The sequence below is a fragment of the Styela clava genome, chromosome 6 (genome assembly GCF_964204865.1).
Source record: "Styela clava chromosome 6, kaStyClav1.hap1.2, whole genome shotgun sequence".
NCBI classification, from domain to species: Eukaryota; Metazoa; Chordata; class Ascidiacea; order Stolidobranchia; family Styelidae; genus Styela; species Styela clava.
Window position 1 is genome coordinate 17,849,988 of NC_135255.1, and position 25,333 is coordinate 17,875,320.

At 33.3% G+C, this 25,333-nt stretch overlaps 1 protein-coding gene across 1 annotated transcript in view; it reads right to left on the bottom strand.

Annotated features, from left to right (window-relative positions):
• LOC120332033 (uncharacterized) overlaps positions 1 to 24,398 on the bottom strand; it is a 51,607-nt gene extending 27,209 nt beyond the window's left edge. The window contains exons 1-11 of the mRNA XM_078113685.1: positions 21,781 to 24,398; positions 21,496 to 21,557; positions 20,309 to 20,416; positions 19,748 to 20,016; positions 18,608 to 18,766; positions 17,938 to 18,117; positions 17,622 to 17,789; positions 17,099 to 17,269; positions 15,327 to 15,497; positions 5,134 to 5,304; positions 406 to 585 (exon numbers count right to left, since the gene is read on the bottom strand). Coding sequence (XP_077969811.1) covers positions 406 to 585; positions 5,134 to 5,304; positions 15,327 to 15,497; positions 17,099 to 17,269; positions 17,622 to 17,789; positions 17,938 to 18,117; positions 18,608 to 18,766; positions 19,748 to 20,016; positions 20,309 to 20,416; positions 21,496 to 21,557; positions 21,781 to 22,997 — 2,856 coding nt within the window. The 5' untranslated portion in view covers positions 22,998 to 24,398. The remainder of the gene's footprint in view (positions 1 to 405; positions 586 to 5,133; positions 5,305 to 15,326; positions 15,498 to 17,098; positions 17,270 to 17,621; positions 17,790 to 17,937; positions 18,118 to 18,607; positions 18,767 to 19,747; positions 20,017 to 20,308; positions 20,417 to 21,495; positions 21,558 to 21,780) is intronic.
• Positions 24,399 to 25,333: the final 935 nt, after the last annotated feature.

Consider the following 25,333-nt stretch of genomic DNA (forward strand, 5'->3'; position numbering starts at 1 on the left):
AAAAAATATTCACATTGTTTATATCATTCTATAAACAAAAAAACTTGATCGTAGAAACATCAATGTGCAATCAAAATTACCATGATTTTTTTTTATCACCTCAACAATTTGAACTTTGTTTGATATGTTATATTCATATTTTATATTTGACCTATATTCTATTCTATATTTAGTTTTTCAAACCTCAGACAGTAATTTTTATACAAAATTATTTGATATTGCAAGACTATTGAAATAAATTTCAATTGAAAATAATAATAAAATTTATTAATGCAGTAGAGCAAAATAAATGATACATTTTTGGGATGAAAACACATTATAACACATGTGTGTTATTATAATACAGTATATTCATAGTTTATCAAATATTTATTTGACTTATATTCTATATTTTGTCTTTCAAACCTCAGATCCAATTTCATCCAATTGATTCTGTAATATTTTTTCATCTTCATCTGTAATGTTCCATCCTTGCAACCACAACTTCTTTGTTACATTAGGAAGCAGATTTGCAACTGCGACAATTTTTTCATGGTTTGCACGATATTTTGGAAGGTTATCTTCACTCATATCCAAGTAATCAATCTGTTGAAATATACAAATACAAAGAACAATCAGACTTGAATAAAATACATAACAGTTATATTCGTCATAGTTTGTCTTTAACAAGGTTTGCAATGAAAAATGCATGCTCAATAAATGTTCAAAATAATTTATGTTTATAAGAATTGAATGGAGGCAATTTACTCAGCTTTAGGCCATAGCCTTAATTTGCGCCTATCTTAAAATTTGTAAACCTGGAGTTTGTAGAAAACATAGATTCTCGAGCACTACTGAACGAAACATTGCAATGCTCCCACAATAACTGGTGAGGAGATGAGAGATTGTTTGACCTTTGGTAAAATAAGCTAATAATTAAGCTGGAATTATATTCTTCCTTCATCACAGTGAAATTGGAGCAATGCTATTTGATCAAAGCACAATTCAGCATAGCTGACAATACTTAGCTGCCAACTATTAAGAAATTACAACAAAGCCATGCCAAACTGCAGAAATGAGAATGCTTAGAAAACCGCTCGATTATATTCAGTTTCGGTGACAATATAAGGGCATTACTGAGCTAAAATACCACGGACCATGGTACTGAAATACTACAATTAGCAGTCATAAATCTACATTATAAATTGCCAACTTATAGTCAGACTTGATTTGCATTTTTCTGATCTTGCGCATTCATCAAATTTGATTTGTTTTTGCAACACTGACTGACATCTTTTTATAAAGATATTGATTAGAAAAATTCTAATGTCTGCGATGAAAAATCTCAAAAGTCCATACCGTTGTAGAACAATACCATATTTATTGAAAGAATTATTGAAATAAAAACAATGAGTGCCGCATTGCGGTAATTCAATAATGGCTAATTGAATTGCTCAACAGTGAATATAGTATATTTCGACGAAACACAACATGTGCCTATGCACACACAATTTCGGTATTTCACAATGCCTAGAATAGCTTTTTGGTCTTAATACTCCGATTTTTTTTAATCAAAAATTCGAGTTGCAGATTCACTCTTTTAATTATATTAGGAGCCTGATCGCACTTGAATACATGTGAGATGAAGAAAATTAGTAAAAATACAGTTTACCAACATAATATCGGTGTTTGAATAACCATGAAACAATAACGAAACAATTGGCGATTTAACAAAATTAGCCTTGTGAAATCTGTACGCAATATTATGCGAGAATATACGGTAGTGACTTTGCAAACCCTGGGTGCACCAGTGAGCATTAATGATGCTATCAAGAATGAAAAATTGCAATATGCCATCCCACGAGTGCACACAGATAAAAAATTCTATAACAAATTAAGTGCGGTCGTGAAGATATAAAATTTGTATTGTCGGAAATAAATAGAATTTTGGATTTGTTTTTATTTTTCATTATTTCTTTTTTGAAATCTGCTCCATAATTTCGATTTGATTTTCTTGTTTTTACTCATGAACACTTTCACCAAAAAGCAACTTTTTAGGATGATAGGACAACAGGAGAATCTTAGGTTTGCAAGTATAGGTGTGATGACATAGCAGTTAAAGCATTAGACTTGAATATGTTTGCATCACAGGTTACACACCTCGGATTCAAATCCCATGGCAACCACTCAACACAATGTGTAATAGATTGAGTGGGTAATGCCGAAGAATAAAGATTCTAGGTCTTTAAAAAATAGTAACTCTTACAGATATCCGTGGATGCTTATACGTGCCTTGCTCAGAGTGAAAGGTGTGAATAAGTGTCAAATAAAACAATTTGTTGAAAAATATATTTACTGAATGCTCAATGAAAAAAAGAATACTTCGCCTATTTGTTTTATAATTTCAAGCAAAATTAACTGAGCTTGGAAGGTTAACCGAAATAAATAACCAAATTGTTCATCGGACCCATGTTTGATCATTGAATATTTCAAACAAATTTTTATACAAACAAGTTGGCCTGAAATCTATTATTAAAACTCCCATGTTTGTGTTGCCATGCAGCCAGAACTCCTTGATCTGTAAGGAAATTTAGGATTGGTTCATTTGTTAATCAAAAATAGAACTATGAACGTTTATAACTGAAAAAAAGTTTTTCCCCGATACTCCTAAATTTTTTTGTCAAATAGGCAAGTAATATTTCATATACCTATCTATTGAATTTAAAAACAAAACAGACTTTCTGACTTCACAACAATGGACACTTGAGCAATTATGACATCATAAAGATAAAATGTAAATTGAATTTTCTTGAACAACATATTTCAATATATATTTACTTTGATATTAACAGGGCCTATTTCAAGTTATTATCACTTTAAGCTCATTATAAATGATAACTATAAGATTTAAGTGACAATAAGTACTTAATCCAAAAATTGCTTATCGATTTAAAACTAAAAATATTTGAACTTGACTTGAGTCAAATCTCATAACACCAGACTAGATTAAAGCTATAAAAATATAGATATTTTTACACAGATTTGCAGCAAACCAAATCCACTCAAACTTGTAGGTATGAATTTCAAAAATCAGAATTTTTTTAACCTGTTGCCTTTGCTCAATTTTTAAGTTCTAAAATCTGGGAGATTCTACGTTATTGTATATATAATACAATATACATAGATATAAAATCACTATTGAGAGGAATTGCAAGCACCTACTATGGCTTATATTTCAGAATATTTTTTCGATTTTTCAACTCGACCCCAATATAAAAAAATCACCATTGGATGAAATTGAAATGCTGCAAGCCATGTCAATTGATCAAGCATATTCATCATGCGCAGCGTTTTTCTTTTGTAGTTTTGAACGTTCAACACTCGATTAGGCTCAGGGGGCGCAGCCAGGCTTTTTAACAGGTGAGTACGGGGAATAAATTCCAGGGTTATGTGTATGTTTATCTTTATACACATTTAAATAATTAGTGATTCAAAAGGTTTGTAACACACAAATATATTTCTGTTATGTTTCATTGGACCAAGGTCAGACTTCTGCAGAAATACATATCAAAAATTCATCAAATCAAAATTCTATCACTTCAAATTTGAAGACAATATATAGCAGGGGCCACCAACCTTTATAAAGCAGCGGGCTACTTTCTGGGTACCGACTAAGCTAAGAGCGCTCTTCTGAAAAGCCAATTTAATATTAATGGTATTTAGCCAAGGAGACACTGATAATGTTAATTATTCATGAAACTATCAAAAGTTGTGCTATCAAATGTTATATTTTACAAACACATCTAACAAATCGTGAATATCATATTTTCAACCAAGACCAAATCTGGTGTATTCCACCTCAATACGTGGGACACCTGGTATTGCATGTTCTTCACCCTTGTGTTGTATCTAGTTTGCAACTTGACACCGAAACTCTGAGTGAGTCTTGTTCATACATCACGACACTTTCTGTGTCAACTAGAGCCCTAAAGTGTGACAGGTCCTTATTGGCTATGAGGTGGAGGTCATTTAGCAGTGTGACAATTTTAAGCTCCATCTGTCCCCCATCAAGGCTGAACGTTGCTCAACAATGCTTGACATGTCCAAGTTTCATTAAAAAAAGGTTAGAAATGAACGACGGGCATATGGCTCGAGCTGACGTACTGTGTGTGATGTCATAATTGGAATGACATGTGACATACCCGATGTCACCTATAGAAAAGGCTGACCGTTCCGACAATTAATATATTGTCATTTCAATTTTTCATATAAAGTGTAAACAAGAATAGCAAGAATAAAATTAATAGATGTAGCTTACTGATAAGCGCCGCTATTTCAGTTATTTTAAAACAGACCAGCAGGCGACTCATATGGTCCCTGCGGGCGACTTGGTGCCCGCGGGCAACGGGTTGGTGACACCTGATATATAGTATACTGTACTAATTTAAATTAATGAAATAGTTATTACTCAATAATGCTACTTATTTATTATAAAAAAAATTTTCATTTGATATACATATAGCTAATTTAATTTATCTAAAAATGATTATATTAATACTAAGCTTTTTTATTGTAGATCCAAATATTTCAAAAATGCAATGATTATTTTGGTAATGTTTTAAATCAGCAATTGGACCATTCCCATTAGCACACATATAATTCTCATGACTAGAAACCGGTTTTCTGGTGCAATAACGTTTTATCACAGCCTAGGTTCGGCTTATGATAACACCACGGTGGATTGTGAGGAACTTTTATAACTTCATATTTTAAAAGGCACTTCACAAATTGCATAGCCTGGTTCTGGCTTTCATGGTCTAAATCCCACCCAGACTACAGCTAGCATAAATGTATAAAATACAATAACAGAAAACCCAATTATTACAATATTTCTAAGATTAATCCTTTTCCACAAAAACAATTCTGTTAACCTAATTATGCCCCGGTAGTTAGATATTCCTTCCCTTTTTACCAAAATTGCCCAATCAGGGAAACAATGAAATTTATCTCTAGATGAGGTAAGAATCCTTCATTTTATTTCACTTTATATGATAGTTTACTCAACGAAATACAAGTAACGATACATTACAGACATTGCTATATAATAGAGCTAAAAGAAAGTTATTATATTATAAGTAGATCATTGTGCCACACCTCTGTGTTATTTCCCAACAATAATTTGAAGGCTTGTAATTGATCTGATGACAGGTTACAGTCGGAAAGGCCCAACCATTCAACACAGGATTGATTGGAAAGTATTTGTCCAACTGATGATAAACCTCCAACTCCCATGTTTGTGTTGTTGTTCAGGAACAACTTTTTGATCTACAAGAACAAGAAAGATTGAGGATTATAATTAGTCTGATCTAAATCTTGTTGGTAAGATTGAAAAAAGAAAAAGTCACTGAAGATGTGTTGAAATATTGAAATGCCAAAGCATAGACAAAAAAGAATAAAATATTTTAGGCCTAAACCAAATTTGCAACAGATCATGCATTGGCATCAGAGATGGAAACAGCACTGTAACATGGACAGATATTTTTTCACCTATATTTTAGTTGGCGACGAGTTAAACATGATAGTTCTATTTTGGAAATCATAAGCAAAAGATATAAAATAACTGGAGTCAAGAACTGACAAATTTGATAGTCAATACCAAGAATATTCTAGTCATTCTTAGATGGGTCTTTTTTGAGAAACTTTTTTCATCCAATTGACCTGCTAAGTGTGTGAGCCCAGGAATGTTCAAAACTAATTGATCTAAAATTGATTACAATCAACATTCCTAGTTATTGATTTTATCAATAATTTAGAATAGTTTTTTCAAAAATTATTATATTGGGCAAATCTCATAATATGACCAAAAGGGCATTTATTTAATTTGTAAAAACTGTAAATAAATAGAAAATCAATTACCGTTATACATTGGTTTATCACCAAAATGTATTCATTTATTACCAAATGACAGCTGACTGTTTTTTTCTGAAAATTTCAATTATTTTATTTCTTGAATAATTGTTTTACATGATGAACATGGCGAACCGCAAGTATCAGTGACTGGTTATGCAGAGCCTTGTTCAGAGCAATACCAAATGGATCAAAACCTCCAGTTAACCCAGGGGTGGGCCACTTCCCTAGTCGGCGGGCCAGATGTGAAAAAATGAAGTCCTCGGCGTGCAGGATTATTACAAAGAATACTTCGGTATCCAATCTTTGTTAAATTCTCGACACTCTCTGTCAACTTAACGTTTCTTGGGATATTCCGTGGTTAATGAAACTTAATATAAAATCTAATTTCTAAAATCTATTTAAATTTAGAATATAAAGATAACTGATAACAGTAGTGGGGAATGTTCACAACGCTCTCTGCTTTGAACTTATTATATTTGTTCAACAAGGGTGCTAAAGCAATTGTTTATTTCACCAGCTCGCACTGTCAGTGCGATGAGAGTGGAGCTATCTGCAACTTTCAGGAATGATGCGTCGGATCACATTACAGAGTGTGGTTGGATACAGTCAGCGAGCTGGTCAAAATCTCGTCGCGGGCCGCATCCGGCCCTTGGGCTGTATGTTGCCCACCCCTGAGTTAGCCCATAATAATTCCACGAAGCTTTGTTTGAAATACTTTTAAATAAAATTGCAAATCTTGATTAGGAATATTCTTTCCGGAAAGTCTTTCGTATCACAGTGTTTGCTTGGAAAGAGCCTTTCTCAAAGAGAAAATTGATAAATCAAAAACCTACAGTATTCCATTAAAATTCCATGAAGCTTCATTAAAATATTACTCATCCAAAGTTCTAATATCTCAAACAAAGTGTAAAATTTTTTTTCAGCTTTGTATTACTTTTATTGTCAGTGACTAACAGAATACTACCGCCACAGCCATTCATTTAAATCCTAGGGGCCTCAAGCAAAATCTTGACATTTAAATTTGAACTATTAATCAGTTTTTTTTATTTTTATTTACAAAAAAGCAACAGCGTCGTTTACGATCGCGCATCATGGCTTCGCGGTCAAAACGATTTTATTCTGTGCGTTACCACCGTAGCGCAATTAACACTGCTAGACTTTTATCGTATTACGATATGTTATTGTTTTTTATTCGGCGCTGATAATGATAAATAAGAATGTGCAATTGTTGATTGCAATTCCCGAAGGCATTTTTTCCTTTCTCTCCATGAAACGAATTTAACCGCCGTTATGAGCGCTCAATAGGAGAGAAGGGTTATAAGCTAATTTAAGGATTTTCTTTTCCAACTCAATCACTTTTATTAATACAAATCAAAGCAAAATAGAATTTCTTAACATTAATTTACAACGAGTTACGAGTAAGGATTAACCGACGGCTATCGATAACAGGTAGAAACGATAAATGTGAAACGATTTTGCATAAAGCGTGTCAACACCGTTTTTGTAAATTTAGAAACGTCGAAACAGATCAGTAAGACAAGTAAATAAGGTATTTTATGGACATTTCTCGAGATACTGGGAAGAAATATTATTTTTGACCACGTGGAAATGCCATTATTGCCGATTTATTCAAGTGTTTAGTGTCAGTGTTTTAACCCAAAGGTAAGTTACATGAATACTCAACACTGAGTATTCACGAGATTACCAATTTTCGGAGTTTTTTTTTAATATTAATTTAATACTAAAGATTCACGGACACTACCTAAAATTAAAAGCATAGAAATATCAACTATCCGCTTCACAAATATCGCATCCCGGGATCAGTAATAATAATATTGTTCGCTTAAAATTGGGACCGTAATTTACAAACTAGGATACAATTCCTACACAGAAGATAAAAATCAAAATAAAATTAATTTGTGTTGTGAATGCACTCCTTAATAGTTGTCTTTAACATCTTCGCCGATGTGAATTCACAATTCTGTCCGAAATATAAAAACCAAACTACGATATCCGCCGTTGCATAAGAATTAATATTTGCTAGTGAATAAAAAAGTGCTTTAATATAGTTTAACAACATTAATTAGAGTGTCGGCCTCAGCCTTCGATTATGAAAAAATTATGAAATAAAAACGCCGCATTGTTACGGAGTTTTCAATCTAGTAAAATCCGAAAAAAATATATATTTATTGTCACGGCGATCGTTTCGGCGGCCGACATCCCAATTAGTATTATTTAAAATGACAATACTCATTATTCGGTGTTCGTTTAAAATATTCCAATAACTCGAATAAAAAATATGATTTTGCCCGCCGCTAATCACGGCGCATGTAAATAATCATTGAATGGCAATAAAAAATCAACCTCATTGACAATAAATTCCAAGTAATAGTTTCACATTTCACGAATTTGATCGGCGCTGCAAGCGAGCGTGTATTTCTACATAAAAACCACTATGACGCTACAGAAATCTGCGAGTTATAGTTCTCTCCAAAATTAATTTTCGCAATTTTTAATGTTTTATTTCTAAATGCGGGTACCCGCTGACTGCGGATTTATGGTCGCTGCTTGAAATAGGACTTGCAAAATATTCACCAAACATCGTCAGGAAAAGAGAGGCGGGCTATACCTAACTGTGGAATTTTGCTGTGAACGACGCATACTTTTCAGTTCATCACATGCCTTACGTCATCATGAATTGTACTTTTGGTGTACTGTTTTAATTTCACCGTAATCCCCCTCATGCAGCAATAATTTTTTCAATGTTTTTTTAACCATCAATTAGGCCATTCCCAGTCACACACACATACTTCCCACGATCAGAAACAGGTTTTCTGGTGCTTTATCACAGCCTAAGTTTCATACAGCCTTTTTTAAAAAATTTAAAATCTACTCAAAAAATTAGAGCATGTTTCAAGTCGTCAACTAAAATGTCATTTTTTGCACAATTCAAAAGTTTATGTATGACGTAATGCACACAACAAATACAATTTTCAAAATTAATTGAGAGTAAGAGTTGCAGGGACAGCTAATATTGGTCTAATTCGTAATAATGCGAATCAAAACAAAATGTAATCGGGCAGTTTGCCACACATTTTTATGTCCGTGAATTGCCTTGGTATTTTTGTTTTATCTACGTAATTGCAGATTTGGTTCATCACAATTAAATAAATAACAATACCATTTTAAATATGTATATCGATCATTGATATAATATATTATTTAACAGAAAAACCATTACATATAGGTTGAAAGAGGCGGCTCTTTTACCGAATAGCGAATAGCGTGATCTCGACGACTGACTTAGGAGCCGCACCGAGGAGTTTATTGGGCGATGAATATGTATTTTTGATTTGCTTTACATGTATTTTGATGTACTTTACATGTATTTTAATTGTACTAAATTAAATATACTTTTTGGGATTTTATACCAGATCTTTCTAACGACAATAACGAGTTCGCACGAGCGCAATATATATCAAAACTAAATATAATCAGGCAGTTGGCCTCACATTATCATGTACACTGATCAGCGTGGTATTTTAGATTGGTGATGAGTTTATTTTGTCATGAGTCGCCGCACCCCGAGTTACCTTGACCACAAAGGAATTAAAATAGAGAGACATTTTGAATTCTTGTAGTTGTCACAGATTGAATATTACAGGACAGAAAAAATTATTAAACCGTGAAAAAGCAGGAATTTTTAACAAGCACAGAGACCGTTTCAGGAGACATTGCATGAAATTTTAGATTCCATCTTGTGACTTATGAGTGTGTCTCGCGCCCCCCGGTTTAAAACTATTGCTCCAAAGAAATTTTGAGTGCTAAGGTTCTTCACAAGTGTAAAAAAAATAAAAAAATGCGAAAGTGCTCTTGGATCTAGTCGATTTTATCAAGTTTGGTACCTCGGCCTCTTTTAACGAGTCAGGTACCCTAGTTTTTGTTTCAACTTTTTTAAAAACACTGGTAATTGATACTCGGAAAGGCATTGTGCTCATCGGAAAGGATATATTCAGACTGTGCTCAGGCTGTGCCAGAGTGTTCAGGGTTGAAACCCTATTTTTGAAATTTTCAGAACAATGAAAAATTTGCTAGTAACGCATAGGATTTCCTTCGTCGTTTTCGTCTGCATAAGGTGTTATTTGGGCCATCTTTATTTCGGAGTTCATTGACCTTTAAATCAGAAATTTGCCCGGATATAAGTTTTGTGCCACGAGGACGACCTTAATTACTTTTTTTGGTTCTCACACGGAACTGAGTTATTATTACAATCATCAGCGACAAGATGATAAATACAAATAGAAGAGTGAATCCGCAACCCAAATTTCCGAGATTGAAAAACAGCAATTTGAAATACTAAAAATAAAACAGAGAGCTTGACACATTTTGTTTTAGAAATGCCATTGCGGGCACTTTACCACACATTTTTATGTTGGCAGTTTGCCACGATATTTTCTGAGGAGACATGCTCTTATTTCGTCAACACAGCCGCAGATTAAAATAATCACAATTATCATAATAGAGCAATCATTTCTTTAATTAAATACCCGTATTGTTTACGAGTGCAATATTCTATGCAACAGAAAAATCATTACATATCCACTAAAAAGTCGGCTCTTCTAATGAGTGACGTAATGCAGACGATTACTTCAGAGGTACCGCTAGAATTACAAGGAGTTGAATATGTATTTTCGATATACTAATGTATTTTTAATGTACTGAATACAATTATACTTTCTGGGATTTATAGTAGATCTTGAGATTTTTCTAATGGCAATAATGAATTAGCAAGATCGCAAAAATATGTATCAAAACTAATTACAATTGGGCAGCTAGCTCACAATATCATGTCCGCAGATTGCTGTGGTATTTCAGATTGGTAATGCTTTTATTTTGTCAACGCAACCGCAAGCTAGCTTGAAAACAATTAATAAAAATAGAAAAACATTTTAAATTCTCGTCGTTGTCATGGATTGGATATTTGGATATAAGGCGACAGAAAAGGTTATACGAAACATTATTTGATAAATAGTCAACTCTATCAACAAATGTGCATCCGATTTTGGACCCCCATGAAAATGCAGGGTGCCCCCTTTTGAAAATCCCAGCTACGGGCCGAGACATCCAGTCACGATATGACCGATCATGTGCACAAATCTCACATGTATCATCATTTAGTTGTGCATGAAATGTAAAACTTTCAATTGTGTAATTGTGTATATTCCAATATTTATAAATCAAATTTTTTTCATGCCTGATGATTCGTCTTATTTATCGGTAGTGATTGTGTCCTGGGTTAGATATACATATACCACTTCTTTCGACAACACGTAACTGTTTTTCTGTGACATGGTTAAATTCGCTATGTTTGTTGAAAAAAGAAAATAGCCCTCTCACTCATTGGATCACAATCGAAAAAAAATGAAAATCGGAATCAAGTGGGCTTTTGCCCTTTTGCTCTATGTGAGATTTCCGTAGTCGCCGAGTTATTCGTTGACAAATGTAACGCCCCAGTCAAATTTCTCGCCATACACCATCTTCAGAGTGGATCGGCGGCGACCAAGCGACGCTGGCTTAAGGCCAGAAGTGTGACCCGGCGTTGCGGGTCGCTTTCCGCTTTAGTGAATAAGCAAAATATTGATGGGAGTAGTAGGTGGTATATCTGACCAAATTTACATTCTATTATCAAACAATATTGTGTCGCGTAACAAAACTTCATAAATGGCTCTAGTACAGTGGTTTCCGACCTGGAGGTTGCGACCACAAGGGGGCGTAGAACATACTAATTTTATGTACCACTTTTTGCTATGTAATCTATCCTAATTTAATTATAGACGAAAAAATTAAAAACGAGAAACAATGGAAATGATTTTAAGGCTTAGGTTCCTGATTCTAGAGTCCAGATCTAGACCAATCCTAGACCCACTCCAAAACACACTTATCACCATGACATCTTATCTGTTGACAGCCCACATTTTAATTTGACTATAAGTCTGTGGTTCCCCTATTTTTATTAAATTCACCCCTCTAAACTCCCCCATCCCTTTCTATGAATAAAACTTCTTTATTTATTCAATTTTAATGGACCGCTTGAACCCTGCTGATGTAATGTGCAAGTCGCATTTCCGTTTGGGAACAGTTTAATATGAAAAACTAAACATATGTGCAGAACAATATGTACTCAATTCGAAGTAAAATTCCTCCCCAAAACGACAAATTTCTTCCCTTTTGGGAATAATTGCCATTGGTGTCTTATCACATCCATCACATGTGTTGGATTGAATATTTGACGAGAAAAAACTTTCCGAGCGCAGAAAATTTTTTTTAAAGCCATGTCAGTTTTAAAATGTTGTCTGGGAATGTTTTTTTTTTTTTTAATTTCAAGTGTTGCGTATAAGTTTCGCAACTGTAAAGGCTCTCGTGTTCATCTTCTAATGCCAATTGATTTGCCAATCTGGAAATTTAAAGTCTACAGAAGGCAAACTTCTGAAATGAGTATCATGAAAGTAGGAGTTATGCATTTCCGTTACTGTATTTTCTGAGATTGCCGAGACCGATTTTGACTCTCGGTATTTCCTTATAGAAAGCTAAATCAGGTAAAAAAATTGGATTTTGAAACTCGGCCTGATAGCCAGAAATACGGCACTCAAAAAATAGTAGTGATAGTGTACTCAAAAACAGTTATATGAAATTTAATTTTTGGGATAATGGGATAACAAAATAATTGATAGTATTTGAACTGATTCAAGATACACGTTAAAGTTTTATATCATTTCTTTTGTAGGGTCTACTAATTTAAATTCAGCATATACCTTGAGGGTGGTGGCGGCATGTTAGAAAATATCCAAACGGGGTCGCGAGGCAAAAAAGGTTGGGAACCACAGCTCTAGTAAATACACAAAGATAGGAAAGAGGACCTGACAAACTTTTGCTTTCGATCTATATGTTTTCAGTAAAATATTGTTGCACTAGCAAATCATGCATTTCGGTCACATTAACAATCTTGTAAGTAGAATCGCCCATTCCAACACTTGACCGACACCGGCGAGCGTTTGTGCGGAAGAAGCGGAATCGGAATGATTGTATAGCTTTATCTCCCATGTCTACACACACAACTTATAATGTCCGCTTATGTAATGCAAAATTGTGTTATAAAATTACTCGCACACAGCTTATTTGTTAACTTTATACTCGCACGCAAATTATTTGTCAACTTCAAAATTTTTCCTTTCAAAAACTAAAAACTAAAAAATTGCGATTTTGCAGTCTCTAAAAAAAACTAAAAAGGTGCCTCACTCGTTTCACAACAAAAGTGCAATAATAGTGAACAGTGGAGCCAAGATATGTTCAAACCTAATTGAATTTAAAATTGATTACAATCAACAATTCAAGGTATTGATATTAAAAATAATTTAGAACAATTTTTTCAAAAATTAGGCAATTAGGCGAATCTCACAATATAACCAAAAGACAATTGATTATATCTAACAATTCAACTTATTGATTTTAAAAATAATTTAGAATAGTTTTTTTCAAAATTTATCATATTAGGCAAATCTCACAATACGACTGAAATGACATTTATTTAATTCATGAAAACTGTAAACAATAGAAAACCAATCAATCCAGTGGTTCATCACCAAAACATATTCATTTAATATACAATGGCTTCAATAGTTCAATGTGTTCTTTGCTGAACTTAGCCCCAATTTGGTTGTTCAATATTCAAAAACATTATTTTGCCTGATTTACATAACGAACCTCAAGTATCAGAAACTGGTTATGCAGGCCTTCTTCAGAGCAATAGCAAAAAGATCAAAAACAATCAGTTAACCCATTGGAATTCTATAAAGCTTTGTTTAAAATACTTTGAAATAAACTTGTAAAGCTTGATACAGAATATTCTTTCTGTACAGCATTTTCGTATCACAGTGACTGCTTGGAAAGAGCCTTGCTCAGAGAGAAAATTAATGCATCAAAAACCTCCCCTTTTTTTAATAAATTTTATTAAGCTTTATTTAAATATGAAACTAAATATCTCAAACTGAGGTTAAAAAGATTGAGGCCTTTAATCTTTGCATTAATCTTATTCTCAATGAGTAACTACAGCAACTGCCAGATTTACCATTATGCAAGGTAGGCCAAACCTAGGGGCCTCAAGTCGAACCTAGTCTTCCCAATATGAAACATTATTTATTGGACACGTCAGTGTATATAACGATCATTTCAATTTTAATTTGTTGTTGTTCATATTCTACTCCGTCACCATAAAATCGCTTTTCTCTTCGAATATTGGACCAATTGCTTTGAATTTTTCAGGGATTAAAGATAGAATTTTCCTCCAGAAGGCTATTACTTTTTTCGCTTTGACGCCATCAAAATTATGTGGCTCTACGTGTCCATATATTTGAGCATAGCTCTCTTGTTTTTGTTCAAATCAAAATTCTATTTTTCAAATTTTTGAAGACATTATATAATATATTAAATTAACTAAATAATTTTTACTCAATAATGATTTCTTTTAATAAGTAAGCAAAGTATCGATATATAGCTAAACAAATTATTCTCTCGGATCTTTTTCATTGTAAACCGAACTTTCCAAAACATGCAAACAATAATTTTTTTAATGTTTCGAATTGTCAATTGGGTCATTCCCCGTCACACACATATACTTCTCACAAATAGAAAAAGATTTTCTAATGCAATGGCGTTTTATCACAGCCTAAATTTCTTAAAGCATTTTAAAATGAATCTGCTATCCCATCTACTTGGGTGATTAAAGAACATTTCTTGCCTGCAACTAAAATGTTGAATTCCACACAATTAAAATATTATATGTATATACTACAAAGGCTACCAACCTTTTTTCCAAGCAACACAATTTTTTTTTTAAATAAATTTTGTAAAATAATACTAAATGACTAAAAGACATGTGGGCCTAGTAATTTCATGACCACAAAAGTAAATGACTAATATAAAGCAACATACATTTACCTTTTTCGTAACATTTACTTCTCATAAAATTACATCAGAGCGGGAAAACTGCACGCATTTGACATATTAGCGAGTTTTTGAAATCGTGGCATGGCTTTACTTGAGCAAAATGAATGCTGACAAGACAAGATTTTTACACAGTGATTCTTCCCACACACATGCAATTATTATTGAGAAACACTTCAATACCGATTATAGAATAAACGATAAAAATTACTAAAAAAATGAATTAGTAAATATTAGGTATTTGCTGAAAAAAGCTTCACCCCAAGAAACTATTCAGACGACCTAGCTTTGGTCATCTTGAAATAAGTTAGAAATCATTCATATTATTAACTTTCTGTAATAGTTTACTCCACGAAAAGCAATTAATAATAAATCAGCGGTATTGCTATATAATAGAGCTGAAGGAAAGTAAATATAAGTAGATAATTGTGTCACACCTCTGTGTTATTTCCCAAGGATGATTTGAAAGCTTGTAGTTGATCTGATGACAGGTCACAGTCGCCAAGGTACAACGATTCAACACAGGATTGATTGGAAAGTATTTGTCCAACTGATGATAAACCTTCAACTCCCATGTTTTTGTTTGCAGTCAGCGACAAATTTTTGATCTATAATGAGCAAGAACAATTTTAGATCCTAATAAGATTGTTGCAAAATAATCTCGTTGGGCAAAGTGGAAAAATTGGCGCTCCTGTAGTATGTGTACCAAGATGTTGCGGGAGCTTCATGAGTGCTAACAGTCTCCGGAAATGGCCACATCCACAAGCCATAAATGGTTGGGAACAACTGTTCTATATATAGTAGTATCACACTAAATCACAGTTGCCACTTGCCCGAAACTATTCAAATCTTGATTAGGAATATTCTTTCTGTATAGCATTTTTATCCCAGTGACTGCTTGGAAGAGCCTTGCTCCGAGAGAAAATTAATGAATAAAAACCTACAGTTTTTTCATCAAAATTCCATAAAGCTCCATTTGAATATTACTCATATAAGGTTCTGATATCTCAAACTAAGGTCAAAATCAAAAGATTGGGGATTTTGGCTTTGTATTACTCTAATTGTCAGCGAGTAACAGAATACTACGGGGAGGGTCAGATTTGGAATTATGCAAGGTAGGCTAAGCCTAGGGGGCTCAAGGCGAACCTCAGCATTCAAATTTGGATTTTTATGAATTCTGTTCAAAATAATTAGGATCGAAGAATGAATTGGTCAATATTTTAACCCTTTAATTTTGAAGACAATATATAGTATACTAATTTAAAGTAAATAAATAGTTTTCACTTAATAATGCTTTTTTATTGATAAAAAAAGTATCGAAATATAGCTAAACTAATTTATCTCAAAAATTATTATATTTTTACTATCACGGATAATTTTTATTGTAGACCCAAATATTTAAAAACATGCAACGATAATTCTTTTAAGTGATTCAAGAGTCTTGCTGCACACTAACACAAATATATTTCCTTAACGTTTCGACTCTTGAATCACTTAGGATAGTTATCTTTACTCTTGCTACAGCATCCTTGCATCCTTATATGCATACAGATCCGCCGGCACAAAAGCATAGAAGAGGGATAAGTAGTTAGTCTCGCAGAAACCAAATCATTAGCGATAATTCGTTTATCGCTTTAAATTGCCAATTGGGCCATTCCCCGTCACACTCATATACTTCTCACGACTAACAATTTATCACAGTCTAAGTTTCTTAAGCATTTCAAAAATGAACCTGCTATCCCATCTACTTGGGTGATTAAAACAATTTGTTGCGGCAACAAAAATGTCGTATTCTACACAATTCAAAAATTACCGTATGACGGAAAATACACTTCACATAGAATGGCTTATGATGGCATCACAGTGGATTCTAATAAACTTTTATGACCTCATAGTTTATAGGACACCTCACAAATGACATACCCTTGGCCTGGCTCTTATTGTCTAAATCTGGCCGTCACTACAGCTAACCTAAATGCATAAAATACAATAATGAAAAACCCAATTATTACAATATTTCTAAGATTAATCCTTTTCCATAAAAACAAATTTGTTGCTGTTTGATTAGAGAGTAAAATGTGCAATTAGCTTTGCGAACCTTTCTTCGCCCACAATTCTTCTATATAACAGAAGTTAGAGAGTGCCATTATGCTGCATAAACATGTGTCAACTTCATTACATGTTCGGTACTCTATGTATAATTACTTACCATAATTTTCTCTTTCCCAATTGATACTCTGAATGCTTCCATGAGTTTCTTATTTAATGCACAACCGGCAATGTTCAGATTTTTTACTTCGAAGTTGACCACTGTTCTACCAAGTTCAGCCATTCCTTCAACACCAAGAGTGTGATTGTAACTGACATCAAATTTTGATATCTATAATAAAAATGAAAAAGTTTTCCAGGTATCAAGGGACCATACTCTCTACATTATTTTTTAAAAATATAACAAAGCTCGGATGTAAATATTGATTATCAGTATTTTATCCATGCTACTTAAAATGTGAGCGATATCAAAATATAGGATGTCAATAATTCAGTTGGTTGAAAACGAAATTCTAAAAAGAAACAATTAATATATATTGCTCCAATAATTTGTTCAGTAACTGTAAAACTTCATCAAATCAAATAGGATTCTATTAGGAAGTTACCACATGAATTTATCTTGTTCAAGGGGGCAGAAAATCTTTTGCCAACTCAAATCATTTATTTTAAATTTAACAATATACTTTTGTATTGCTTTGGCATGAACTTTGCAAGCTCTTTAGTTTTCTTTCATCCAATTCACAGCATCTCATGTGTAAATTTTTCAACTCAGAATTCACAGAAATTTGTCCTATAATCCCAAATCCTTCATGCGTGATTTTGGTGTTACCACTTACATCCAGAGTTGATATCTGAAATGATCAAAATTCAGTTATAATCCTAAGCCTCACTACAATAGACATCAGCAGTACCTCCTGGTGGATATTTTTTAATTAGTTTATTTAACATATTTTGTATTGGATTTAATAACTTAAATATCAATTATGTGTAATAGCTCACCTGTTTATGCTTTAAAGAACCAAACAATTCCGAGAGCTTGTCATCAGTTAAATCACAATCAAACAAATTGATTGTTTTCACAGGTAATATGTGAAGAATTTTACCCAACTTGTGAAAGCCTTTCATTCCCATCTTGGTGTTGAGACTCACAGATAATACATTGAGTGAATATTCTGAATTCTGAATAATATTAAAAAATCGAGTTAGTTTTCTAGATTCATATTAAACTAAACTCTGGAATTGTTAACCGATAGCAATTTAGATACAGATTAGTGACTTGAACATTGCATATTAAAATGAAGATTCAAACCCACTTTGAACCTATCACCAATGGCTAATCAAATTGGGTATACTATATGACAAATAGGGATATCCCAGTCATTATCAAGTCTAGTTGCCTAAATAGTTGCCTTCAGCTATCGAAATGAAACAAATAAATTTGATCCTTATGTCACAAGAGCAACACAAACATATTTCTATTTTAGATAAAACACATATGTGTATCAAGTGTGTCAGAGTTCGAAATTACAGAGTGACCCGAGCAAATCTAAAATGATTGATGCTTACAATATCGGTTTATATTTTATTTTCAACTATTTTTGAGACTGATCAGTGTTTTGTCCATCAAGTAATATTTGTTCCTAGTATAAAATTTCATTCAAATATCTACCAGGCCATTAATATCTTCAAATAACTGATACACATCTTCATCTCCAAGCTCAACTGCCTGAAATTCCAGTGATTCTGTTTCAGATTTTGCCAGAAGCGTCAGCAAGGATTGTGAATAAATTTCCAGGTTTTTCATTTCCGCAATACTTATTTTTGCAATCTGAAATAAGACATAGCTTTTTAACTGTAATACACTAATACTAATAGCTTTACTCTATATTTTATCAAATAGTTTTTATGTAAGATATAAATAAAAAAAAAACTGAATTTCAAGTACTGATCAGCATAAGAGGAATAGGTTTGAAGTTTCGAAAACCATAATAAATAGTAGAAACATGTTTTTTTTATACCTTGCATGGCTTCACAGCAGTGACGTAGCTGGGTTTTAGGGTCCAAGCCTCCTTTTTAACATTTTTGAAAAATGAAAAATTCTTAATAAAGCGAATGAGTGATCAAATTTTGTCATAAGTGCCACTTTTTTAGATTGAAAAGTGGGTATATAAAATACTTGGAATAAAACAAAAAACATCATCAGATTTGTTTTAGAATGCCCCCCCTTTAAAAAATTGAGAATCACAAAACTTTGTACGCCTACACATTATGAGAAACTGTACCAACAATGAAAGCGAAATATATTCAATTAGGAGCGCAATGTACTTTTTTCATCCATTCTTAATCTAATGCTGGGATCTGATGCGACTCTTTCACAGATTATGAAGATATATAAGGTATTTTTACCAAATAAATTATACTCAAATGAGATTTTATCACAGACTATAGATAGGGACTTTTCTAATAATGATATCTCAGAAATACTTTAAGTGCCAGCAAAGAAAACTCAGTGTTGCAAGAACAGTTCAGATTCGTGGAATTTGAATATGCATGTATTGGTCATGGATTGATGACTTTGACCACAGGTGCCTTTCCGTGGGGATTATGATTCTGTATTTTTGATATACAGTATACTGATATACTTCTCTCACATATTTACATATTAAGAATAATCTACTCGTTTGCGATTTCAATTTGAACCTTGACTGTATTTTATGCCTGGCTTGCCATATGAGTAACCTGTTTTATCGACTTTCCTCTCACCCAGCGATATAAATACAAAGAAACTATAGTACCCTAATCTACATACCTTGCAGTTTGTCATTTCTAATTTTTTGAAAAAGATGTTGAGATATTCAGGTGTTCCACAGTTATGTACGTTCAGCATTTCAAGTTTATCTAATTTTGAGATTGTGGTGAGAAAGACCTTGATATTCACATCATTCAAGTTGTAATGTTGTATTGATATTTCTTTTATGGCCTCACAAATCACCTCTTTTTTATCATCTCGATGCTTGTAAAGTACCTCAACAAGATCGTATGTGACTCTTGCATCATGAATATCCCTTTTCAGAAGACCTAAGGTGGTTTAAATTAGCATTATGGAAGCTGATAGGCTCAATTTTATTATAAGAACTTAGAATCATTCATAAATTTATAAAAAATTGACACCGATGATAAATTTTGTTGTTCAAGTCAGGCAGGTGAAATGGCGCCCTTTCACACCTAGTAATGAATATCGTGATGTCACAATCACAAACTCAAGAAAAACTCCAGAATGTGAGCATTGAGTACCTTGTAGCTGTTTTAGACACAGCTACTCAAAACTTTCAGAAAATTATGATTATATCAAGAATTACCAAATATTTACCTTTTTGCTGTTGATAATTTTCTTCAGGTTTGTCACTTCTTCGTGATGGAGCGTTTTCAATTTGAGACGGTGTTGAATCTGAAGCAGGGGGGTAGTAGGGCTGCGCATCTAAATATTGAACATTAAAACATAGTTAGGATAATCGCTATTGCAAGACAATATGCAAAAATGACTTGACTTCAAATGTTATGAATAAACGCCACAACTTCCTGTTTCATTTTTATTTTAAAACTCTGTAGTCATTGATTCAACTCTATAAAATTTGCTTTCGAACAATATTGCATGCGGGAAAAGAATAAATCGTACAGTAGCGTTCACGTATTCCCCAAATATGCGATGTGCCGCCGTTAGGTTATGAACCACTGTAACAACAAGTCATAGTTTACATAGCATTGTACAAAAATTTAAAACTGAAATGTTAGTATATTTTGCGCATTAATTAGTGATTTGGCAAGTCACCGACAAAAACAGTGGGTCTCATTGTGAAAATGCTCAACACAAAATGCAGAGATTATGAATTACCAGGATATTACTTCCGTAAAATAAAGTAAATCATTTGATTTGTCTTTACTTTGGATATTTACGTTCGATCTACGTTTGCAAACTTTGATATCAAGCCATTAAATTACTGCTGTTTTTTTTAAGACTTACTTATGTGACAAACGATTTTTATCGTTATCTCTCATCAGGACCAAACAGAGAAATAGGCACTTTACTTTGCCTTGTAGAAACTTTATTAGAACTGCGTTCAATATGTTTGATATCAAAAAGACAGCAACAAACTTTTTTTCAAATTGAATTGGTTGGTTTAATTACGTTTTGTGTTCAGTTTTTGACATTTTCGTGATGATTTTAAAGATTCACTGGTCCGCAAAACTAGTTTTGAAATTTGACAGGTCCACGTGCTAAAAGTTTGAAACCCACTGTTGTAGATTCTTCAATTTTCTGTGTATAATTAGTTACATATTCCATTAGTTACGCTCTAACAAAATAATATATGCCGACTTTACATATTTTAAAAATTAACTTCAATCGCGATTATGCACATGCAAAATGCCAATTTACTTTAAATTATACTGAATAAACTGTAAGATATATCACCTCCAAAATATATTAAAACCATAAACTTATTGCATGAAACACAACACTCAAAATTTTGTGAGCCCATTAACATATGGCAGACTTACCATATAGACTTAGTTCATCCTCTTGCTGAATTTCTTCAACTTCAGTTGTAGGGATTTCGCTTCTGAAAACAATGTTTATGTACATAAGAAAACAAAGTAAATTTTCTCGGCTGGATTTTGTTTTGTTGGACTGTCACGTTTATCAGCTAAAATCACTCAAAATTAGATAATGGGATTTTGAATCCTCAAATATGGGTTGAAAAGCCGGATTTGTCCATCATGCTACGGTAGCTCAAAAAGAATTTTTCGAAAGCTTGTAGCAAATATACTGGTAACATGATTTACTTATTAGTCCGCTCTGTACGCAGATAAGTCGACTCTGGAGCACATTCACGAATACTTCTGATTTCTTCATACTTTTTCACATGGGGCCACATTTTCTTGTAAACGTAATAGAGAAAGCGAGGATATCTGGAAGCAAAGAAATTCCAAAATCCAGTTGAGCTATTTTTGAACACATGCCTAATATCCACCTTATCATTAAAAAAGTGAGTGTAGCGGTTGCAAAAAAATCGCATGAAATCAAACAAAGAATGCTCCTTGCAATGTTCTCTTCTGGCAACATTATATATTGTTGTAGAAGTGACAATATTTCCTTTTTCGATCAATTTTCTCAATTCATCATTAGATATCTTGAGAGATTCAATCCATCCATTTATTGAGAATACGAATTCACCAGACATTTTATAGTTTTCACGTAACGCATCATCATATCTCTTTTTAAATCCATGTTCCTCCCTTTTGAAATACCCAAAAACAGCACATATAAACTGACACTTCTTTGACTCTGACCAAAAAAATGGATGGCTTAAAATTTTATCGTATTCATGCTTTCCAATATACTTCTTAATATACATCACTAAATCAAAAGCTAAATTTGGTTCTTTGCAGCACAAAAATCCAGTCAAGCATTTAATTTCTGACAGGTTCTGTTTATCTAGAAAATGTAATAACGTAGATGCCTCCACTCTTTTCCCTTGTTGACACATTTCCCACAGCTCACACACTTTTGTATCAGTTGGAGAAGTATTCTCATGGTCTGATACAAGACCATTGGAGAGGACAACGAGTGCAAATCTTGCGAAGCTTTCCATGTTGGTAATGTTGTTGCCGGCCGCAGGTTTAGCAATAGCGATCTGCCTTCTGTCTTTAGACAGATAAACACAAGAGGAATCAATTGGTTCACAACCCACTTCATTTTCATGCATGTACTTCAAGCAATGTATCACTTTTTGAAGTAACTCAATAAGGAATGTAGGAGAAATTCCACTCTGCCTGTAACTTTCATTGTTTGTACCATGTATTGCTCTTTTATCCTTTAAATTCATAAGTTCTCGAATTGACTGGCCAAAATGGACACTGCTTTTCATTACACTATGTTCAACTTGCTCTTTACTTGAAAATGTTGCAACATGATAGAGGAGCTTTATTTTACAGTGACTTGTAGATTCTACTTCCCATTCATCCACTTCCATTTTAGAACTTTTGTTATTCCGTGCCATTAAAAATAATTAATTAGTTAAACTTTTCAATACACTAATGTTCTATATTCTGAATTAAAATGACAAAAGTACTTTACAAATTAATGTCAACAAAAGGGCCAAATGCTGGATATGTCAAAAAAATAATTGTATAGATTAAACATATGAATCTGACAAGTTTTGTACAATGCTCAGGACTGACAATATGCGACAGGAATCTGATTTTCCATGATGTAATAATTTAGTCAAGTATATTTTTCAAGTATTTCTATTGCATTGTCAAATTTCAATGAGGGTTACAATTTCACAGTGGAACAATCATCTTCAATGCCAATTAGAATATTCCACTGAACCCGTATATGCACTTTAATCGGTTAGAATCCTGAAAAGAAATTATGCATTGAAAATTTAAAAACATACAAGGTACAAAGTCAAGGCACAGGTGACACATAATCATAATTTTTCATTTGGGCTTGTTTCACCAAAAAAGTAAATTGTATCGTACAACGAGGTCTGATAATTCGAGGTCAAAAGAATCAAGTCTGTCATGAATATTTAGAGAATGGATTGAAGCTGCGTTTCCCAAACTTTTTCCATTCACATACCAAGACGGTCAAATTCTCCAACCCTTTATGAAGTCATAATCACACATTTGATCTATGCGAAATTGATGAATTGTTTTTTATCACCAGTCACAACTACAAACGTTACTTTAATTTCTGCGTTGACTGCGTTTGTTTATTATTCACGAGCTCAGGGGTTCTAACCTTTTTCCTTCCATGGCCCATTTTCGTTCCCCCCAAATTTTGGTGGCCGATTCACTCTTTCATGCAAGGTAAAAACTACAAGAAAACAAAAATCTTTTTTTTTCGTAGATATATACTTCCACAATGATAATTAGAATTGAAAAGCATGATCATAATTCATTGCTCCTACAATAAAAAATTGACTATAGCGACACAAATGCAACCAAATTTTTCAACCATTTTAACAAGTTTCTGGCCCACCTAAAAATGTCTATGTGGCCCACAGGTTGAGAACCGGTGCAGTAGCTGGACGGTGCGTAGTATGCATTTGCTCCGAGCACATAGACAGGTGTACAAGTCATTTTTTTTTTCAAATTGAACATCACCAAGCATGAAAATCCTTGCACGCACGTAGCGTAATTACAAGGAGACCTTGCTAAGCCAGAAGGACAATCTTTGTGTTTCGTCTTTGCTGTTCGTGAATCAGCTTAAAGAGTTGCATATTTTTAACTGACGTTTTAACGAAATTTACCAGGACGATACAGTTTCAAAAAAACTCAAAATCAACCCCATTTCAACCAAAAACTCTCTCTGGTCGAATAAAGAACGGAATGTCTACCACCTGGAAGACCTTTGCGTACCACAGTTTGGGAATCACTGGATTAAAGTATTTCTTAGTTCATTATTTTCATTGACGTTACAAAATTTCAATAAAGATATTTCATTGGAAAACACTTCGGCATTGGTTCCCAACCTTTTTTCTTGTATGGCCCACATTCGTTGCACACATAACCTAGTTCATTAACTATCACATACAAAGGAAAAATTACAAGAAAAATAAAACTTCTATCAGCAAAAATAGACAAGTAATATTACAAGGAAAATAAAATATCAAAAATAGACATTTCCACTTTAATAATTAAAATGTAAACTATCACTCAGTAGCAAAAACAGCATTATCATTCATTGCTAATTTAACAATAACTCAAGCAATTTTAAACAGGTTTGTATCCCACCTGTTATTGTGGCCATGGGCCTCACCATATAACCAGATTTAGGCGGGCTAGTCCCACTTTTCAACGTCTTGTCTCGGCGTCCAGACCGGCCAGTCAAAAGTCCAGCTTTGGCGCTCAGCCAGTCAAAATAATACATGAACGTTACCAATTAGCATGTTCTCGATACTGTTTTCGCTTTGTAGCGAGCCGGTAGCCTAGTTACTGAATGTGGATGCGTGATTTTGACGGTTTCGTTGTTTTAATTTTTACCATTTGTTTAACATAAATTCATTTCTAATTTTCGAACTGAAACCAATATTTAGGCAGACAGTGCACAAATTCTCTATGACAATATGGTCATTGAAGACAGTCGTGATGGATTTAAATGTAAAATCAATAAATTCACCAAATAAAGGCACCAAATGTAAAATCAATAAATTCAAAGTTTAAAATATCACAGCTATCGTCTTTGGAAACGTCCTGCTTCAAAGTCACAAAAATATGATAACCCTAGCCATGGCCCACTGGTTGAGAACCGGTGTGCTAGATAGTCTTATATATCAGAGGTTCCAAACCTTTTTTGCCCCTTCGGATATTTCCCAACATGTCTCTCGAA